The sequence below is a fragment of the Propithecus coquereli genome, unplaced genomic scaffold, assembly GCF_000956105.1.
Source record: "Propithecus coquereli isolate 6110/MARCELLA unplaced genomic scaffold, Pcoq_1.0 Scaffold140, whole genome shotgun sequence".
NCBI lineage: Eukaryota > Metazoa > Chordata > Mammalia > Primates > Indriidae > Propithecus > Propithecus coquereli.
Genome location: NW_012138303.1, coordinates 604507 through 624361, shown reverse-complemented (window position 1 = coordinate 624361; position 19855 = coordinate 604507). Strand labels below are relative to the sequence as shown.

The window sequence follows — 19855 nt, the reverse complement described above, 5'->3', positions numbered from 1 at the left end:
CTACTATGTGCCAGGTGCTGGGGGTACAAACAAGGTAAGCAGCACTGCCATGTGCAGTTGTCCAGGTTGTACACTTGCAGCCCTGGGAGCACCACGGAAATCATGGCATACATAGATTTGTGCACCTGTTAAGCCCTAATGCTGCAGAGGGCAAAAAGGTGACTTGAAGATGATGGCCTGGATATGCCAGCCGTGGCGTCTATTAGACACAGTCCCTACCTTCAGGGAGATCACTGTTCAGCAAACAGCATGGCTCCAAGACCACTAGGAAAACCTGGAGGTCCTAGGCTAGAAGCTGGGAGAGCTATTTTCTCTTTCCCTTTTAAGAACGGGCTGTGTAGGGTTAGATAACGGTGGAAAATAAACTTGGTCTTTTTGCTGTTGTTACTGCTTAATGACAGAAAATCCATCCTTTGTTACCACCTCCCACCACCTCCCAGGACCTGAGAATCTTCCCCCATCAAGAGAACATCTTCTCCTGGCTTTATACTCAATTGCCCCCAACCAGAGCAAGGTTTTTCTGCTCAATATTCTTAGAAGAAAAAACAAAAACAAAAAAACCCAGCTGACTCTGAAATACAAGAATCTCTTCCCAATGACCACAGGGGCTGCCCTGGGGCAAAGCTGGTGGTGCCCAGCTCAGACTCAGGTGCCCAGCCTGTCATTTGCTGTCTCAGGACCCCAGCCCCGTCCCCCACCCCCAGCCTCCAATAGCCCTTGCCCACACCTGAGATAACTTCCCTGCAGTGTAATAACACACCCCGTGCTCCAGCAGCGCCGATATCATATATATTATTTTATTATTTGTTTTCCATGTTTGCTTTCCATGGCAAGTGAAAAAATAATTTAAACCAGTTGTATGTACAGAGGCTTGGTTAGTTTTCCCAAGAACTCCCAGAAAACCCCCCAGGCCCTTAGATAGCAAAGAAGGGTTACCTTTAACATCTGTACAAAACTCCACCTATAAAAGTCTCACGTGTAGAAGGTTTTCTTTATTATAAGCATCACATTTTGGGGACAGGAAGGGGTCACGGTGGGAGGTGGAGGGAAGTGTGCAGTGTGGGGGTCCACACACGCCTGCCCAGGGGTGGTCCTGGGGTGGGGGGAGGCTGTGGCCGCCGGGGCTCAGGTGATCTGCAGGGGGGTCTCCAACATCTCCATGAGGAAGGTGTCGATGGGGGTGTCCCCAATGAGCTTGAAGAAGAAGAGGTGCTCCAGGCACTTCAAGCCGATGGAGCGCAGAGCTGGGAGGCGCAGCAGCAGCTTGGCAAACCTGCGGGGAAGCCAAGGAGGCATCAGGGACGGCGGAAGGGCAAGCACGGCTCACCTGCCGGCGGGAGGCAGTGCTTGCGGTCTTCTCGGCCAATCTGTGGCAGAAGAGCTGGACGGGGAGAAGAGGCACTTGGAGAATCTCTAATCCTAGGGAGCTGCAGAAACGGGCTAGACGGCTGATCAGTTTTAAAGGCAGAGCTGGAGCATATGGCCCCTTGGGAATCTTGAATTCTGCTGCCATGTCCCGGAATTGCCCCTGGGCCCTGCTCACTCATGGTGGTGAAAAGGAGGGGCTGGGCCGCTGCTGGGGCCTCACGTCACCAGCCTTACCAGCTGCTGTCCCTTACCATTGTCCTGAAGGGTTCCCGGGCAGATCTACTGAAGCACTCAGAACAGAGCCTGAGGCGGGCATCGGAGGCACAGAAGCTATTACCATGTAGGATCGCCAGTAGGTGAACATTGAGTACCTACTACGTGCCAGGCATTGTGATAAGTTCTGGGATAGGAAAATGAGCAAGAGCCGAGGTAGCCCCTGGTCTCAGGAGGCTGCGCTTTCCCTCCCTGTACGGTCACGTTAAGCACTGTGACCTCAGTCGCTCCAGCTACCAAGTATTTTGGGGAAAGAGGGGACAGGGTCTCACTATGTTGCCCAGGCTGGACTCAAACTCCTGGACTCAAGCGATCCTCACTCCTGAGCCCCCAGAGTAGCTGGGACTGCAGGTGTGGGTCACCATGTCTGGCAGTTACCAAATTTTTGTTGCCAATTTGTAACCAGGGGTTACTCATTTTTATGATCAGCTTCTTAGTCTGTGCTCAGCTTTAAGGTGGGAAAAAATTGAAACAGAAAGTAGTGATCTCTGCCCCCCAGGAGCCCAAGGTCTGCTGGGGGAGACGATACACGTACGCGTGCACACACACTGACTCACGCATTCTCACACACACACATGCTTCACACACGTGTGCGCACGCTCACCACTCGCACATGCACACACGCATACTTGCGCTCACACACTCACTTTCACATGCCCTCACACGTGCTTCACATGTGTTTGCACACTCATTCGCACACTCACATGCTCACACGTGTGCACAATGTCACGCACTCAGCATATACACTCATGCAATTACACACACACTCTCACATAGTTCATGCACACACGCTTGTGCACACTCACACACAATCTCACACATACACACATGCAAATTCACACTCTCACATGTTCTTACATGTGTGTGCACACACACCCTCACACGCTCTCTCACACACACACTTTTCTACAAATGAGGACATTCATTGTGAGATTCACATAAGAGAGAGAGACCAGTGTGTGAAGGAATTCGTCTCACATCTGCATGTCCTTGTAGGCCCCTCATTCGGTGACATTTTTCACTCTGCCCATGTGGCTTCTGCGTCTCTCGGCATCCACTTTCGCCCTTGCGATGCCAGCTCGTTTTTAACGTTATGAAGGCTACTGAAAACTCAGTCACTCTACTCACAACTTCCAATATAAAGCACAAGGACCAAAATCACATGAGTCACTGTGGCCCTAAGGCAGAGATTTCTGGTTCTAGTTGGATCTTTACTAAGCATCGCATTATTTCATGAAAAAGTTACAAATCAGAATTCCAACGTTCCTTGATGTGTACATTTCCATATTCGTGCCACACGATGTTTTAAGGAAATGTAGCACTGTAAGAAAATAAAGTAACATCATCTAAAAAAATAGAAATCACTTTATGGAAAAATTAAAGACCTATGCCAATGTCAACACAAAGCTTCAAAAGCTTTCAATGATAAAGCACCTGGAGGCGTCTGAACCGCGTCCCCGCGCAGCGAGGAGGCGGATGAAGAGTAGGAGTAAGGGGCTGAGCTCCTCGTCACGGTTCTACCATATTAAAGTTTTATGGAATTAGGAAAGGGAAATGACTTCTTTATAAGGTGCAACGTTAGACTGAGATTAACTCTGAAAATGGGTTTTTTACTCTGAAAATGTCACATCTGCAAAATGCTAAATATGCCATATTATTGTTGCCTTTGCTATATGCCCTGGGTCTAGGAACTGCGATTAGGGCGAATAAAAATCAGCACACCCATTAATAATCACACTACGGAACCACTGCTGCATTCCTCACTCGCGTGTTGGAAGCAAGGCGGATTCATGACTTTGAAGGCGCCTGCTGTGTGTGTGTCAGAGGATGTGCCTGTGAGTTCTGCGCACTCCTGAGTTTGGATCTCTGCTTTCTGACCAGAGAAAGCAGAATGCGGGCCCTGTGACATGCACTTCTGAAGAGTGTCCACGGGGTGGCAGCACTCTACCACTGAGTAAACCACCTTGCCGTGTCTGTGCCAGGATCCCCTTCAACCATTTTCTGCAAAACAGAGGGGACCAGCCTTCAGCACACTTAGCTGCCTGGTCAGTGACACCCTGATGTCCCTGTTGAACCGCCCATGAACACTTGGTCAGGGCAGTCACCCTCTGTCCAAGCTGTGCTGGATGAACCCGGGGACATGCAAGGGACCCAGCCTCTGCCACCTCTCTGAAGTTCCAGGCTCTGCCCTAGTCCAGGCGACAAGTGTTGGCATCTCTCCCCAGGGTCTGGAGGCAGCCCAGGCCCCTGGCAGCCCTCTTCCCGGATAAGGGTCAAGTTCCAAAGTTTTAAAAGTAATACTCATTAGAAATAACTTAAACATCAACCAGAGGGCAAGGACTAAATACATTAGGATGCATCCACACTGTGAAATATTACGAATCCTTTAAAAATGATAATTTTGTACTTTTCAATAATCTGATAAAATTCCTAGAGTGGTTAAGGAAAGAAAAAACCCAAACTGTATAATTTCATATCTATAAATACATATCACTATGTATACATACATAGATACACAAGGATACAGGAAATATACCAGAATATTTAGTGTTTATTACCTGCTTTATTTTAAAAGTATTTTTCTTAGTTCCTACCAAAGCATGCATTGCTTATATAATTAGGAAAAAAGAGAGTTGGGGTTTTTTGTTTGTTTGTTTGTTTAAGATACATAACAGGATCTAGAGCCAGTTCCAGGAAAAGAATGAGTATGAGACTCATTATTCGTAACGCCCCACACACAACATGTGTTCAGAAACACATCTAATGTTGCTTTGGAGGTGGAAGAATCAGTAGAAAGCATCCAACTCGGGGCTTTCTGTTAACATGACTTGCCCAGGGCTCACCCCTGCCAGTGGCCAAGCTAATTCTGGCAGACAGGTTCTGGCCCCTTGGGCAGGGCTTTCTCAATCTCACCTTTTGCAAGTAAAGAAGAGACTTCCAGGTGTTCACCAAAATCCATTCTCTGCTGCTTTCTTGGCGTATAGCTGGATACATTCTCCAGCCTCCTTTGCAGCTAGCTGGGCCATGAGACTAAGCTACAGCCAATGGAAGTGAGAGAGAGAGAAAGGACCTCTCCAGACCGAGGTCTCACCCATGTGGCCTCACCTCTCTGCTCCTTCCCCTTTCCCCTTCCATCATCTGGATGCAAAACATGCTGTAACTCTGGGTCATGGTGGAGCCACAAGAAGGAAGGAGCCTGGGTCCCTGAACGATGGCATGGAAGAGAGCCACCTCTCTGAACTGACTGCTCACCCAGATTTGTGAGCAAGAAATAAACTTTTTTTCCCCCGGGCCGAAATAAACTTCTACTGTGTCAAATTCCTGACATTTGAAAGGTCTACTATTCCAGCTTGATTAAGCTCCAACTCATACTCTAGGCCTGCCTATTCATTGCACCAAAGGGCTGAAACCCACCCATTCAGATGTGGCCACAGCCTCCAACAACAAACACAGCTCAGCTGCTTCTGGACGACTGATAGATATTGACTCATGCTCCAGGATAGGCAGCTTAATGGAAATTAAACTTCACAGGAAGATAAAAGTCATCAGTGAGAATCAGGAGCATGTAAAATTAACCCTAAAGACAAAACTAATCTGTCTTTAAGTCAGTCTTTTCAGTTTCATTTCCAGTTTTCTATGAGATTTGAAGATCATATTTTCTCATTTTAATTGGAGTTATCAGGGAGGGAAAACTCTTTTGTTTAGCTGTACCTGGGGGAAGCTCATAAGAAGAATATTTTTTTAATAACTCATGAATACCTACACTGCCAGATGGCCTCGGAGATCTTTTAGACCAACATCCTTTTTCCCAAAGGATCCAGCATCTTTTCAGAGGCCACACAGACGGCACCCTGGGGACCAGGAGCCACATCTCCTGGCTGCCCAAGCCTGTACTTTCTACGGCACGGAAGCTTCGGTGGGCGTGGACCAGAAAGCAATGCAGCCACACTCCACACACAGGCTCTGTGCGAACCGGAAAGACCTGGTTCGCATCTCACCTCCGCCAGCTTTATGATCTCCTGCAAGTTAGTTTACCTTTCTGAGCTTCTGTTCCTTGACAGAAATTGGAGACAAGGATTCCCACATTTGTTCATTCATTTTCTTGTTCATCCAACATTTCAGGATGTAGACCATGTGTTGGGCACTGCTTTAGGAGCTGACGCTGGAGTGATGAACAGTGAAAAGACAGACAAGACCTCTGGCTTCGCGGAGTTAACATTTTAGTGGCTTTCAGCTTGTTATGGAGATTAAATAACATTTGGAAACATCTAAACAGTGCCGGCTGCACACTGGGAGCTCAGTAAACGGACAGCGGGGGTAGTTGCTGCTGGTATTACCATTCTTCCAGCACTCTCTCACCTGCCTGGTTGTTCCGGATACTTCTGCTTGGTGTAGGCCTCGAGGGTGGCGTAAACCTTCTCTCGCAGAGTCTCCACCTCGGAGGGGTTGGACAGACCCTTGGCATCTAAAAGAGATGACCGATCTAGCCTCTGTTTACACACCCTCCCACCAACGCGTCCCTCATCCCTGCGGCCACCTCTCCTGGCGTTACCAGAGATGCCCCGGATGGGGGCAGTTGTGAAATTAACAAAGCTGGGCATCTGTGCCCGATAGCAGTCCTTTCCTTGCCCGATCTACCCAACAAACTCTTGGGGCAAAGGTTTTACACTTCGTTAATAGCCGAATGCACCCACCACCGGCTCCAAGGAGGAGGGTTTTATTTTATCCAGGCCATTCTAGAAATATCACCTTCACGCATTTATTGAGTGTCTACTACGTACATGGACTGAGCGATGAGATGAGGTGCCAAACCTGAATTGACACATGCCCTGCATCAGTGCACTGATTGCTTAATTCAGGAGATACAGCACGTGCCTAACTCACTACAGAATTCCGAAGGCTCATCTTTCTTGGCCCACAGCAGCATTTGATGAGGCTGATCACTTCCTCCTTCTGGAAATACTCTTCCCCTGGGTCCCCAGGACACTGCTCTTCTGGCTGTCTCCCTATCCCACCAACTACTCCTCAGGCTCCTTCGCTGGTTCTTCTTTCCCTTGACTTCTAACAGCTGGCGGGCCCCAGGGCTCGGTCCCCAGCCCTTGTTTCTGCGGTTTTTTTCACTTCTTCCCCGGTTGTTTTGGCCCGGGTTTTGGGCTTTCCTTGCCGGTTGGGGGTTGCTTCTTTTCTGAGTTTCTTTTTTGTTCTTGGTTTTTCCCTTGAGTTCCGGCCCGTGTAGGCAGTTGCTTCCTGGACATCTACTCTCCGATGTCTACGAGGACCAAATCCTGCTCCCTACCCACCCACCCTCAGAACTTGCTCCCCCTGGCGTCTTTCCCACCTCGATAAATGAGAACTTCATCTTGCCAATTGCTCAGGAAAACCAAAAAACCCTGAGAGTAATTTTTAACTCCTCTCTTTCTTCTGCATCCTATATCCAATCCATCAGCAAACCCCAGCGGCTTTACCTAGAAGTACACCCAGGCTCTGACTGCTTTTCACCGCCTCCTTCACTGCCACCCTAGGCCACTGTCATCTCTCAGCCTCCCTACTTGCCCCCAAACACACGAATTCCATGTGCATTCAAAATATTTTTCGAGATGGCTGTAGTGGGAGAGGCCATGGATGCTTGACTTTCTGTGCTCTCTTGGATTCCTGGCCCTGCCTTCTCTGTCTCAGCTGAGCTAGAGGCCCAAACACTGCTGGAGCACTGGAGGCCGGCCCCGGCGGAGGGCTGCACACCACGCAGCCCCTGAGCTTGAAGGGCAGTCACCTGGGTTAAACAGCACGATGGCTCGCAGGCACCCCAGCTCTGACTTGTCCATCTGCATGTCCTTCATCTTGGAAACCAGCTCGGTTAGAACTCTGTTCACAGGAAACAAGGGCAGGTAATGAGAAAAGCGTGAGTACTGGGCCAAAGACCAACAAAATGGATTGAACCAATATTTTTTAGGTACCCACTCTGTTTTCCAGACGATGCACCAGGTACTAGGGGTACAGAAACGAATAAGATGCAGTCCCTTGTTGCAAGGAACTCACAGTTTAATTAAAGAAACAGACGTAGAAACAGCAAGCAGCAAGGCAACGCCCCATGAAGTAAGTGGCATAAACAAAGTCCAAGGGTGCACCAAGGAGGAAGCAGTGAACTCTGAGCAGGGGCCGGGCAGGTGCCTTAGACGACTCGGGAATTAGAAATGCCCCCAGCAAAGCCCAGCGAGGGCATTGCTTATCCAGAGGAACAGAGCAGAGGGCAGCAGTCAGAGACAGGGGGAAACTCCGGGCACCAAGAAGCGGACTGAGTCATTCCAAAGCCCACACTGGCCTCTACATGGAGCACGCGGTGGGAACGGGCAGGGAAGGAGTAGAGGCGTCTTAGGTGGACGTGCACACGGCCCAGGAAGACCATTTACAACGGGGGTAGGAAGGAGCAACGGGGCCCTGGCATTGGACAGAGAGACTATTTTCAACTTTCCTTCCCTCTTTACCAGCTCTCCATCCTCTCACCCACAAGTCAGTAATCTGTTTGTTTCATCCGCCTCTTTAAATCAGATGGCTTAATTTTCCTTTAGCACCATTTCAGGCATAGTGCCTGGGAGTCACTGCCCGTTCGAGGTTGGTCTACTCCTGCTGCAAGCCTGCCCCTGATTACACAGAGCCCAGCATAGACCTCAGCCCACTCTGCCTGGCCTCCTAAGGACAGATCCCGAACCCTTCCACCATCCCTGGCCCCTGGGATAGGCAGTTTACCCTCCCCACCCCCAGCTCACTGGTGAATGTCAATGACCCAATCTCTTCTTTGGAAACCCGTAGGGATAACAGGGTCTCCCCTCTGCCCAGCAACCATGCTAGTCTGTGACTGGTTTCATCCTGTTGTGATCTCAACCTTTCTTTTATTCCCCCTCTCAATCCCCAGGTTTATATTTTCACGTGCTTAATGATCTCTGCATGGTCATGTGCAACTGTTTGGGCTGCCCATCCTACATCCCGGCACTACCCAGAGGTCCGTGCCTACATGTGAATTCATGTGTACACACACACACACACAGGAAGCAGAAGGGAGACACCTGTCGAAGATGGAGCCGACCCCAGCACTGTGGGCACTGCTCCGGTGGACGTGCAAACCCGTGGCCAGAAGGATGCCATCCTGCACGGAAACCGAGCGGTGGGAGAAAGAGGCAATCAGCAATTCATTCCACCCTGCAAGGATAAGGAGGAGGCCTTGAGGGAAAACAGACCACATTCTTGCTTCCTTGATAATCATCCAATGCATGTATCATTATCCCATGTAGTACAAGCAGCACTGAAAATCTAGGGAGGTTAGGAATCAGCTCGAGACGACACAGCTAATTAGTGAAGAAACAAAGGATAAGACTGGGGTCTCCTGGCTTATGGCTGTGCACATCCCCCACTGCCTCTCAGGGGCAACCCACAATGACAGCTTGAGGACAAGGGCTCTTTTTTTTTATCAGTCAACAAATATGGATGGAACATTTAGCAGATAATAGTCACTGTGTTAGCTGTCATGGTGGATAAAGCCAATATACCTTGCAGTCTCTGCCCCCAGGACCTGACAACCTAGTTTTATTTCTTTGGCATTGTCTAGTAACACCCAACACAGTGTGTAGCTTTCAGTCGACACTCAGTGATTGCTCGTTATCTAACAAGGATGAATGAGTGGACAGCTTCCCAGTGCTCAGCCGATCTTCATGAAATTTCCCTGCTGGCTCGGTGACAAAGAGGAGACATGGCACATGTCAACAGACTGCACAGTGTCCCAGAAATAGGAGCAAGGGAGAATATAGCACACGGGATCTTAAAATAGAAAGAGACCTTGGAATCCATCTAGTACAAGCTTGAGCAAAAATCTTTGGTTTTTTTATCTCACCTGTGAAATGGGAATATCTGTATTTGCCAATTTCATTACCTTAATGACGCACTGCTTCAGATTATCCTCAATAAAAGTGATTTAACAGTCTTTGAAAATTAAATGCAAGTTATAAAGCCATGGTAAAATTTGCATGGAAAAAGAGTCCTGGTCCTCCATTAGCAACATTTCATTTGGGAATAAAAGTTTTTGGGGAGGGCTATCCAAATGTAAGAGCCTACAAATAAACATAACAAAGAACAACCCTCGATAGGGTTATCTCATCATCAGCATGGTACCCAGCTGGGATGGGTCTAGCCCCACTGGGTCACTCTTTTCAGGGTCCCAACAGTAATTGCAAAACGGCAGCCTAGATTATTGTCCCAAGAAAAAGGAAGTCAATATTCTTTACCTGCCCGGAGCAGGATGACCTGGTCTTCCAAAGTGAGATCAGAGAAGTGTGGAATACGCTTGGCCCATTCAACAAGGGTGAAAAGCTGCTTATCGGCAGCATGACATATGTTAGTAACAGGGTCATTCGTCTGAAAAAGGAACGAAGTACTGTGAGTGACAGGTTCTGGGACTCTGATATACACCCAAAAATTGGAAGATGGACGGAGATCTAAGACCACGTACCGAGTTCTCCATGTTCATGTCACCATAGGATTCTGTCTTTGGTTCAACCGCAAGTTCGGCTTCTAGAATCCTCTCCACGGGCATGTCTTCGTGGCCACCACTGGCACATTCCGCCTCACTCTCAGCTCGCTCCCGGCTCCTCTGCCTTTCTTCTTGCACAGCTGACATGCAGCAGGACATGCTGAGGTTACTACAATGCCCAGGAAAACTGCAGGAAACCCAGCCACTTACCTACGCCTCAACTTCCTCATCTGTAAAATGAGGCGCACTGTGGTCCTGAATCAGGGATATCGTAGTGTTGACAGATGAAACAAAGAAAGCAAAGCCATTTGCATATGCCTGTGCAGAACTAGGGGGTCTTTAGTCCATATTCTTTCCAATGTATTATGGTGACCATGCTAAGTTTGCATCTGAAGCTTTAATAAACTTCAATTCTACCCTCTTTTCTAATAAGCAACTATCTCCTTGCTATCCCTGCAGCCTCCTAAACATCTTCCTTTACCTGATGCCTCTAAAAAACAGTGAGCACGAAATAGTTAAGCAGCAAGCCTGTTCCTTTCAAAACTCCCTCTGTCAGATCCTGTGCATCATCCTTGGCATTCACGTCCCATTAGGTCTGCCCCTCGTGCACCAGCCTGAACACAACATCACCTGATCTGACTTGTCAGGGAAGATCTTCGGGGAGCCAGCTGTGGGTATTCAGTAAGTGAAGGGGTGGAGGGATGTCACCTAGATGACATTTCAGAATCAGCGGCTGATTTTGGAGTTTGGGGAGGGTACCCAGGCAAAGGTGTAGGCTGGAATTATCTCAGCCTCCCCCAAACTTAGAGTTGTCGTCAAGGCTCACTGCCAACTCTCAGAACACTCTGGGTCTGCACTTTAGGATGTAAGACAGACTCCCTCCCACCCCCGCCTTCCCAATTCTGCCCTCTTCACTGGGAGAATCGTCTCTGTTGGGTTAGTTTCCATCCTCTAGAAGGCCGTGGTTTCCATCTTATTCCCAGCAGCCATAAGCAGAATTCAATATTAGAACACATTTTTTTTTTTTATATCCCAAGAGTCAAGAAAATTGCCTTGTAAGCATATGACTAGCCTGAAACTCAGTGACAGCCACTCTACCAGCAGGTCCTACCTCTCGGCTTCTCTGCTTTCCTCCCCAGAGTCCACTTGCAAACACGCCTCCTACTCTCCGAGGTGGTAATGAGCCACGTGGCTGCAGAATGGACTGATCCAGGGGCTGGACACCTAGCTTGCTGCAAGCAATGTTATTGGTCTCACTAGGTAGGTCGGAGAAGGGCACAACTGCAGAAACACAACTTATACTGCAAAGACTAGTAGCTCTGTCCTGAAAAGCCTCAAGATGAGAATGGTATTGCGTGGTTGGGAGAGCAGCAGAGAAGGTAGGAAGGAAGGAGAAAGGAAGAAAGGAAGGAGATAACAAGGCAGGCAGGGTGCGGAAGAGAGGAAACAGAAGCGGGAGAGAACAGAGAGGAAAAAATAGGAGAGAGAAGAGCAAAAAACACGTAACTTGGAGTCAAAGAAATCTTTCTCAAAATGTAGCTCTACCATTTACCTGCTAAATGACATTGGACGTATTTCTTAGCCTATTCAGCCTCAGTTTCCTTATCTGTAAAGCAGGGATTGTAGGACTTAACTTAAGTGGTTTTGTGGGGATTAATGAAATAATTATTAAAAATGCAAAAATATAGCTTTTTTCTCTGTCTCTTTTTACCCGCTTGGGCCTGTCTCTCCTTTTCTGGCCTCTTCCCTGCTCTCCTTGTTTCTGTTCCTCTTTCTGTCTCATCCTTACTTCGTGTTTACTTTGTCAGTCTTCATTTACTGGCAACATGTAGAAACTATAACAGTATTTTTATTGGAACTAACCGATGAGCACACATGTGCACAGAGGGAAGTAAAACCCAGTGGAAACCAAGCAGGAGGAGGGGGAGGAGGGGATGGGCAAAAACCTGCCCAAGGGGTACAATGAACACTATCTGGGTGATGGGCACACTTATAACCCTGACTCAAGCATAACAAAATTGATACATGCAACCAAAAACATTTGTACTCCTGTAATATTTTGAAATTTAAAAAAAATTTTAAATATGTATTTTTATGTAGTTGGATTTACTGGCTAAAGTTGAATGCTTCTTGTATTACTTTTTTAATAGGTAGGTTAATGGGCTTCTATTTGTCTTGATTTTAAAAGTTGAGGGAGGCTGGGCACAGTGGCTCACACCTGTAAATCCCAGTGCTTTGGGAGGCAGAGGTGGGAGGATTGCTTGAGGCCAGGAGTTCAACATCCGCCTGGGCAATATAGCGAGACCCCATATTAACAAAAAATAAAGAAAATTAGCTGGGCATGGTGGCACGTGCTTGTAGTCCTAGCTACTCAGGAGGCTGAGGCAGGAGGATCGTTTGAGCTCAAGAGTTTGAGGCTGCAGTGAGCTGTGATCATGCTACCGTACTCCAGCCTGGGCAAGACCCCATCTCGAAAGAAAGAAGAGAGAGAGAAAGAAAGAAAGAGAAAAGAAAAGAAAGAAAGAAGGAAAGAAAGAGAGGGGAGGAAGGAAGGAAGGAAGGAAGGAAGGACGGAAGGACGGAAGGAAGGAAGGAAGGAAGGAAAGAAGGAAGAAAGGAAGGAAGGAAGAAAGGAAGGAAGTCGATCTGAGGGAAAGCAAACGAAGTTAAGTTTTGTTTGTGGTCTTCAATCAATTTCTTCTACAGACTAGTAACAAGGAAAACAACCTTCAAGCTTCAAAGGAAATAACCTCGGCTTCAGGGAATTAGATTCTGATTTCAACTTTGCCATTCATTGAGCAACCTTTTGCTATTCACTTTTGCTCTTTCTGCCATAAATCTTACTGTTATAAACAAGGAGTCATACACCTGTTATTGGAGGACATCTTCTATTTGGCAGACGTTCTGAGCCACTCTGCTGCATACATCAGGGTACAGCTAAGGACTCTTGGTTGATCTAAAATAGTACAAAACTCCTGCCTTGTAACAGGATTTTATCCATTCATCCAACATAGGTTTATTGTGAATTTATGACAATAGCAAAAATTTACAGAGCTTTTTCTGTGACATGGATTATGCTCAACAACTTATATAGACTATATTTCGTTTAATCTTCACAATAACCCTCTGAGTGCCCTCAGCCACAGAGAAGCTAGGTAACTGCCTGTGGCCATAGAGGTAGGCAGTGGTGGAGTCATCATGTGAAGCCCCACTGGCTGCCTCCCAAGCCCATCTCTAAGCCCTCTGTGCTGCCTCCAAGTGCTGGGCTAGTTGTGCCAATAAGGACCACCCAGGGCTCATAAGGATGCCAATGCTGCCCACAAACGGGCTCAAAGAGACTCCATTCTCTAGTCTTGAGATCACATATATGTGACCAGAAATCATGGAACTAGACCTGCTCAGAATTCCCCAGGTGGCCTGGGAGTCAGAGGGTCCCAGTCCTGTATGAGGTCTGCCATTTGCTTGCTGTGTAAGCTTGGGCAGGTACGTCCCTGCCTCTTTGAACCTCTGTTTCTTCTTCAGGAAATGGATGTGGTTACATCAGAGAACAGCAAACGTCCATTCCAGCTTTAACATTATGTACCCTAAAAGGGCAACAGGTCCTGGCCCCTGGTCCCAGGCAGGTGAATTCTGAGCCCACCTCCGTTCCATCTCTGTCTGTCTGCGTCATTCCTATGGTCTCGCTCAGTTTTCTGCTCCAGGATGTTGTTATACTCGTCTTCAAAAAAGAGTCCAAACGGAGCCCAAAATTCTGGAAACCAAGGCTAGAAAGGAGGGTGGTGAAGGAAAGGCTGTCCAGTGGCCTTTTGAAGGTGGCCCCTCCTGCAGTAGATGAGGAGCTGATCCACTTTTTGCCTTCTCTTTGGCAGGGTAAACGGTACCAACCTCTTTAGAAACTTCTCTAAGAGCTCCCTTGCCCATCCTTATTTTTACTCCTCAGCTTTTCATCACTCCTGTTTCTCCACATTCTTTTTAAGAACACAGCAGCAGGGGCTGGGCGGTGGCTCACGCCTGTAATCCTAGCACTCTGGGAGGCCGAGGCGGGCGGATTGTTTGAGCTCAGGAGTTCGAGACCAGCCTGAGCAAGAGCGAGACCCCGTCTCTACTAAAAAATTAGAAAGAAATTAATTGGACGGCTAAAAATATATAGAAAAAATTAGCCGGGCATGGTGGCGCATTCCTGTAGTCCCAGCCACTCGGGAGGCTGAGGCAGAAGGATCACTTGAGCCCAGGAGTGTGAGGTTGCTGTGAGCTAGGCTAACGCCACAGCACTCACTCTAGCCAGGGCAACAGAGTGAGACTCTGTCTCAAAAAAAAAAAAAAAAAAGGAACATAGCAGCAAAAACCGGGTCCAATACTCTATTGAAGTACCAGAACAATGTTAGATTTGGAAGGAGAGCTTCCCAGTCTCTTTAAATTCACATTTTCCTGTTTTACTTAGTCTTTCTTTTCTTTTTTTTAATGAAAGAGCCACACTGCCCACCATTTGGGCTATTGACCACCCTGATCCTAATTGAGTGGGGGACATTCAGCTTGAGCTGCGAGAGGTAAATTAGACTAACTATAAAGAAGTAGAAATGACAGCTTCTCTAACTGAGGCCATTCACCTTCCTTTAACTCAATATCATGTGCTTAATGACAATTGTTATTTTTCCAAGTCAACTTGAAACTTATCTATTCCGGGGGGAAAACAATGACCCTGCAGCCATTATGCTCTAACTGATGGGAGACACGGTTGGTGGTCATTAATTTCATAGCTGGACAATCATGGTGTGGGAAACTACGAGGAATATCAATTCCATCCTGATCAAAAGGAGACAGTCTTCGTATAGCAGATATTTCACATCATATGTTCCAATCTCTAACATTACTGATCCCTCTGCCATGGCAGCTATGACATGAGCACAAAGTATGTACTCAGTTAATACTCAATGAATGAATGAGTCATTTTCAGGAGCTCCTGCATTTCTAAGACTTCTGATTTCAGCATTCAGTTTGAACGATTCCTTCAACAATTCATTAAAGGGCTATAATGTACTAGTCACTGGTGATACAGCAGTGAAAAGAAAGCAGAAAAACCCCTACCTTTATGGATTCAGACATTAAGCAAGATAAATAAATGTGAAAACCCTTGCCTTCATGGATACAGACAGTAAACAAGATAAATAAGTGTGTTAGCTAGTGATAAATGCTATAGAAAAAAGACAAGGAAAGGTTAGGGGCAGCTGATTCAATTTTAGACAGTATAGCCAGGCAAGGCTTTGCTGAGAAGGAGACACCTGAGTAGAGATCTGCAGGAAGAGAAGAAGTGAGCCATGCAGATATCTGGGAAGAAAGCGTTCTAGATAAACAGACAGCAAGTGCAAAGGCCCTGAGGTAGGAACACGCCTGGTGTGTTTGAGGACCAGCAAAGAGGCCACGAAGGCTGAAACAGAGAGACAATGGGGCACCCAGACCATGTACAACTTTGAAGTCCTAACAAAGATTTTTGCCTCTTTTCTGGGTGAGAAGGGCAGATGTTGAAGGATTTTGGTGAAGGAACGGCTTTACCTGACCCACTTGCTCAAAGCCTCACTCGGCTGCTCTGCCAAGAAGACACTGTAGAAAGACAATGATGGAAGCAGGGAGGTGTCTTAGGATGCTGTTTGGATTATTGCAAAAGATACAGGTGGCTCGGATGAGGGTGGCAGGAGTAAACATAGTGAAACACAGAAAGATTCTCCACCTATTCTGAAGAAGAAACAAGATTTCCTCACCCACTGCATGTGGTGTGTGAAAGAAAGAGGGGATTCCAAGGTCTTTGGTCTGAGCAACTGAAAAATGGAACAGCCATTCCCTGAGCAGCGGAAGACTGTGGGGTGGGCAGGCTGGGCTGTGGGGCAGCCTGTCAGCAGCTCGGATTTGAGTCCGTGGATTCTGAGATTGATGTTAGATGTTGGAGCAAGGGCCGTCCTTGCTTCCTTCACCCCCTGGCAAGAGAGGAGACGCGAGACCTGGGTCTGTCTACCCATCGCCTGCCTTTGTCACCTTGGAAAACTCACCTCACCTCTCTGAGCCTGTGTCCTCATCTGTAGGATGGTTACAGTTGATTAGGTGATTCTTAAGGGCCACCTCTATCTCGCCATGCTGAGATTCCAAGAATTTTACTTTTTCCTGTTGGTGGCATTCCCTCTTAGCAGGGGCACAAAGAACTTGTTCCTCCACGGGTCCTTTCAGTCCGACTCCTCCTCCTCACAGAAAGGAAATTCCTCAAGAACGAGGCCACTGGAACTGACCGAACCCCTCGTTCCTATCTCCTAGAGAGGGGCAGGACCTCCTTACTCTAAATCTATTAAGATTCACCACTAACCCCATGTACCTGCTTGAGTTCCCTAGTTAATTAACTGCCCACTTCAATTTATTTGTGTTACTTAATGGAAAGACTTTTTCATCTTTTAAAGGAACAGAAAGTATTTTCAGATTTTTTTTTTCTCTGACACTAGAATAGCCCAGCTAATCCACACTACAAAGTATGTACCTGTTTAAATGCACAACGGTCTGAATGAGAAGGCTAGGTCTGTGGGACCTGCACAATGCCAATGATACCAAAAGACGGTGGAATATAACAATATGAAATAATTTATAGCACACCAAGGTTATAAAAGCCCAGCAAGTGAAATCAAATCTGCAGTTTTCCCCAGAGTGAGTTCCAGGATTAAAGGGGAGAAGTCAGCTCTATGCTGAAGGTCAGTCTGACGTTCCATCGCTAGAGCAGAACACAGGAGCCTCAAACCTTGGCTCTGAGGCTTGCTGCCTGGCGATTGGAAGAAAAGGGAGAGGGACCAGTTTGAGGACCAGCATCTGGGTTCCAGGAGAGGATGGGTGAACATAGAGGAGGAAGATGCCTTTTCCCCTCTTTGCTCTGGAGGCACACGTTTCTGATGGCGAGGGGACATGCAGTTGCAACACCTGAGAAATCGTGGCACACAAAGTCATCCTAACCTCTACTTCAGACTTCTCCTTCCCACACGCTCCAACCCAGCAGAGTTCTTTCCTGTGCACCTGTCTCCCGTGGGGGGACCTCACCTTCCCTCTTCATGCCCATGACAAGGCACTTCTGATAGCGACAGTACTGGCAGCGGTTGCGCTGACGCTTGTCGATGAGGCAGTCTTTGTTATCCCGACACGTGTAGATGAGGTCTTTCCTTATGGTTCTCTTGAAGAACCCCTTGCAGCCTTCACAACTGTACACCCCGTAGTGCTTTCCTGGTTACAAGAAAAGAACATTCCGTAGATTGTTCTTATGTTTATTTGGATCTTTCATTCAAAAGAACCCCTTGGCTCTCCCCAGGGAAACAGGCACATCACCTGGGCACTGGGCTAGAAAGCAAATAATAACTAGCAGAGAATGCAGGCTTGATCACCCGAACCAGACTAAGACAGAGTAAATATACTTTTCCTTGTGTCTTCCTTCTATATTATTAATTTCACATAGCGTTATTAGAAAATTCCTGACCTAAGATTTTGCTTACATTTTTTTTTTCAAGGCAACTCTTGGGTTTGGTTAAGCAAATGCTCTGCCTCAATTTGAGATATTAGTGTACATAATAAATAAAAATATGTATGCTGGTCAGATATCACCTGGCAGGAAAAGAATCTCAGCTTAACTAGTATTTCTCCAATAATTGAGGTCCAAGGTCATAAGAAATCCACTTAAAATTATTACCCTTTACCATAAACTATGAACAGAATCCTGAGTTATAAAATTTTAAGTGTTATTGCCTGTTAAGGAAATAAATTGGTAAATGATCTTTATATCATCATATAACACTCAATCTTGAGATACGACATAAGGATCTGATAGAAGGTGATCTTGCTTGATCATGAATAATCTAGTGCGTGTTTCATTGTCTTTCTTACCTGCTTCACACACCCAGTCTTCAACGACCCCAGGAAGGGGTGGCTAGTTTGTGTCAGGAGAGCCACCATGTCCATCCCTCACAGACATGACTAAATCACAGTACTCTTTCTAAGTAAAATTCTCAATACTGCACACCAGGTAGCTATGCTTGATTAATTGAAATTGTGGAACTTGAAAAATATAAGGAAACAAATCATCCAAAACATATATATGTCTGATTCTCGAATGTAATACGTGATGCCGTTGAGTTACACACCTGACATGTTTTTATTTAGGTTCCCAGTGTCCCAGGAGTTCACATTTCAGAGGAAGCCACCTTAAGATGAAATGGTAGTGGACGTGGCCTCCCTGAAGACAAGCCTCTGCGTAATTAACTGACCACGCTGATTTATTGAACTCACAGCAATGATAAATACGGGATTTTATCCTGGGCCCAAAAAACCTAATGCTCTCAACTCTGAAATATTTGTCTTAGAGAAATAAGGCACCAATTTGTCAACTGTGTGACATAGTCATTTCTGTGGCTTTTCAATATATGAATGAGCCTTCCAGACTTTCAACTAAAATAACCAGAGCAGGGAGAACACTCTGCCGGTCTGTGGCCAAGATTCTGCTATGGCAATGGCCAAGTCTGCATGATTTGGAGAGGATTTTTTGAGAGCAAACAAACCTCAGATATATAGCTAAGTAAGTTCCAGGTGCCTGGGACTTTCAATGGCATGACATTCTTTAGTGGCTTTGGTGACAATAAGAGGATGAGGACATAGTCTTCAGCCATCATGGACAGCTGTAGTAAAGAAAAGAACCTCCCCATCTTCTTGTTCTTCAAATAATTAAATCAGAGATTTAAACGTGTTCCACATTGGTGGGGAGGGAAATAGAGGGTGGGAGGGAAGGTTAGAGAAGAAGGGAAAGAAATAATTTTGGCAAAAGCAAAAAAAGATTAAAGATGATTTGGCGAAAACCCATTTGTTTCCGCCCACAAAAACATGTTATAAACCTAGAATGTTGTAGAAGGAAATATGCTAAACTATTAAAGGGTTTATCTTTCTTGAGGCCATTATGGGTAATTTCTTACTTTTTCTTTGTAGTTTTCTAGGTCTTCCAAATTTTCTACATTAGGATATTATTTTTGTAATTATTCAGGACTTTTTATAATTAAAAAATAATGTTTTATAAAAACTCAAGGAAAATCTAGCTTGCGATACTTGATAATTACAACAGCTTCTCTAGCCCAGATACTCATGCAATAGTGTGGCTCCAGAGAGGGGCTTCTGAAATGTTTCCTGTAAATCTAATCCTCAAAACTAAAAACATACTTTCAATCCATCAAGACGGCAGGCTATGAACCTAGTGACAGGAAGGTATAGGCTGGGCCCCCAGCCGGACCATCCTAAAGGGCCACTTTTCTTTCACTGGGTACAAAGCATCCAGGTGGGCAGAGGAACAACCCCTTCCCTGGGACCCTGTCCCCTGAGGCACATGGGAGGGCTGCCAGCTTTTGCATGTACCTGAGGATCTGTCCCCGCAGATGGCACAGATGTGTTTAACCAGAGATCCGGGGCTGGTGGATGGGTAGTTCATGTTTCCAATCCCGGGAAGCCCTGGTAAGGGTTTGATGTCCTCTGAACTGCTGACACTGTTGACCACATTTAGCTGCAAGATAAAAAAATACTATAAAGCACAGAGCCAGAATAAACACAATCCCTGAGGCCTAAGGCAATGAGAGCATACTTGAGAAAGAAAAAAAAAAAAAAACAAGCTCTATTTCAAGAAGTAGTTTCCAAGCACAGAGT

The 19855-nt window shown here is 46.5% G+C and overlaps 1 protein-coding gene across 2 annotated transcripts in view; it reads right to left on the bottom strand.

Moving 5' to 3' along the window:
- Window positions 1-776: 776 nt before the first annotated feature.
- RXRG (retinoid X receptor, gamma) overlaps window positions 777-19855 on the bottom strand; it is a 44829-nt gene continuing 25750 nt past the window's right edge. For both annotated transcript variants that reach the window (XM_012639522.1, XM_012639521.1), the window contains 8 exons: window positions 19571-19715; window positions 17225-17404; window positions 10139-10299; window positions 9915-10044; window positions 8703-8835; window positions 7412-7503; window positions 6001-6106; window positions 777-1273 (listed from right to left, as the gene is read on the bottom strand). In XM_012639522.1, coding sequence (XP_012494976.1) covers window positions 1126-1273; window positions 6001-6106; window positions 7412-7503; window positions 8703-8835; window positions 9915-10044; window positions 10139-10299; window positions 17225-17404; window positions 19571-19643 — 1023 coding nt within the window. In that variant the 5' untranslated portion in view covers window positions 19644-19715 and the 3' untranslated portion in view covers window positions 777-1125. The remainder of the gene's footprint in view (window positions 1274-6000; window positions 6107-7411; window positions 7504-8702; window positions 8836-9914; window positions 10045-10138; window positions 10300-17224; window positions 17405-19570; window positions 19716-19855) is intronic.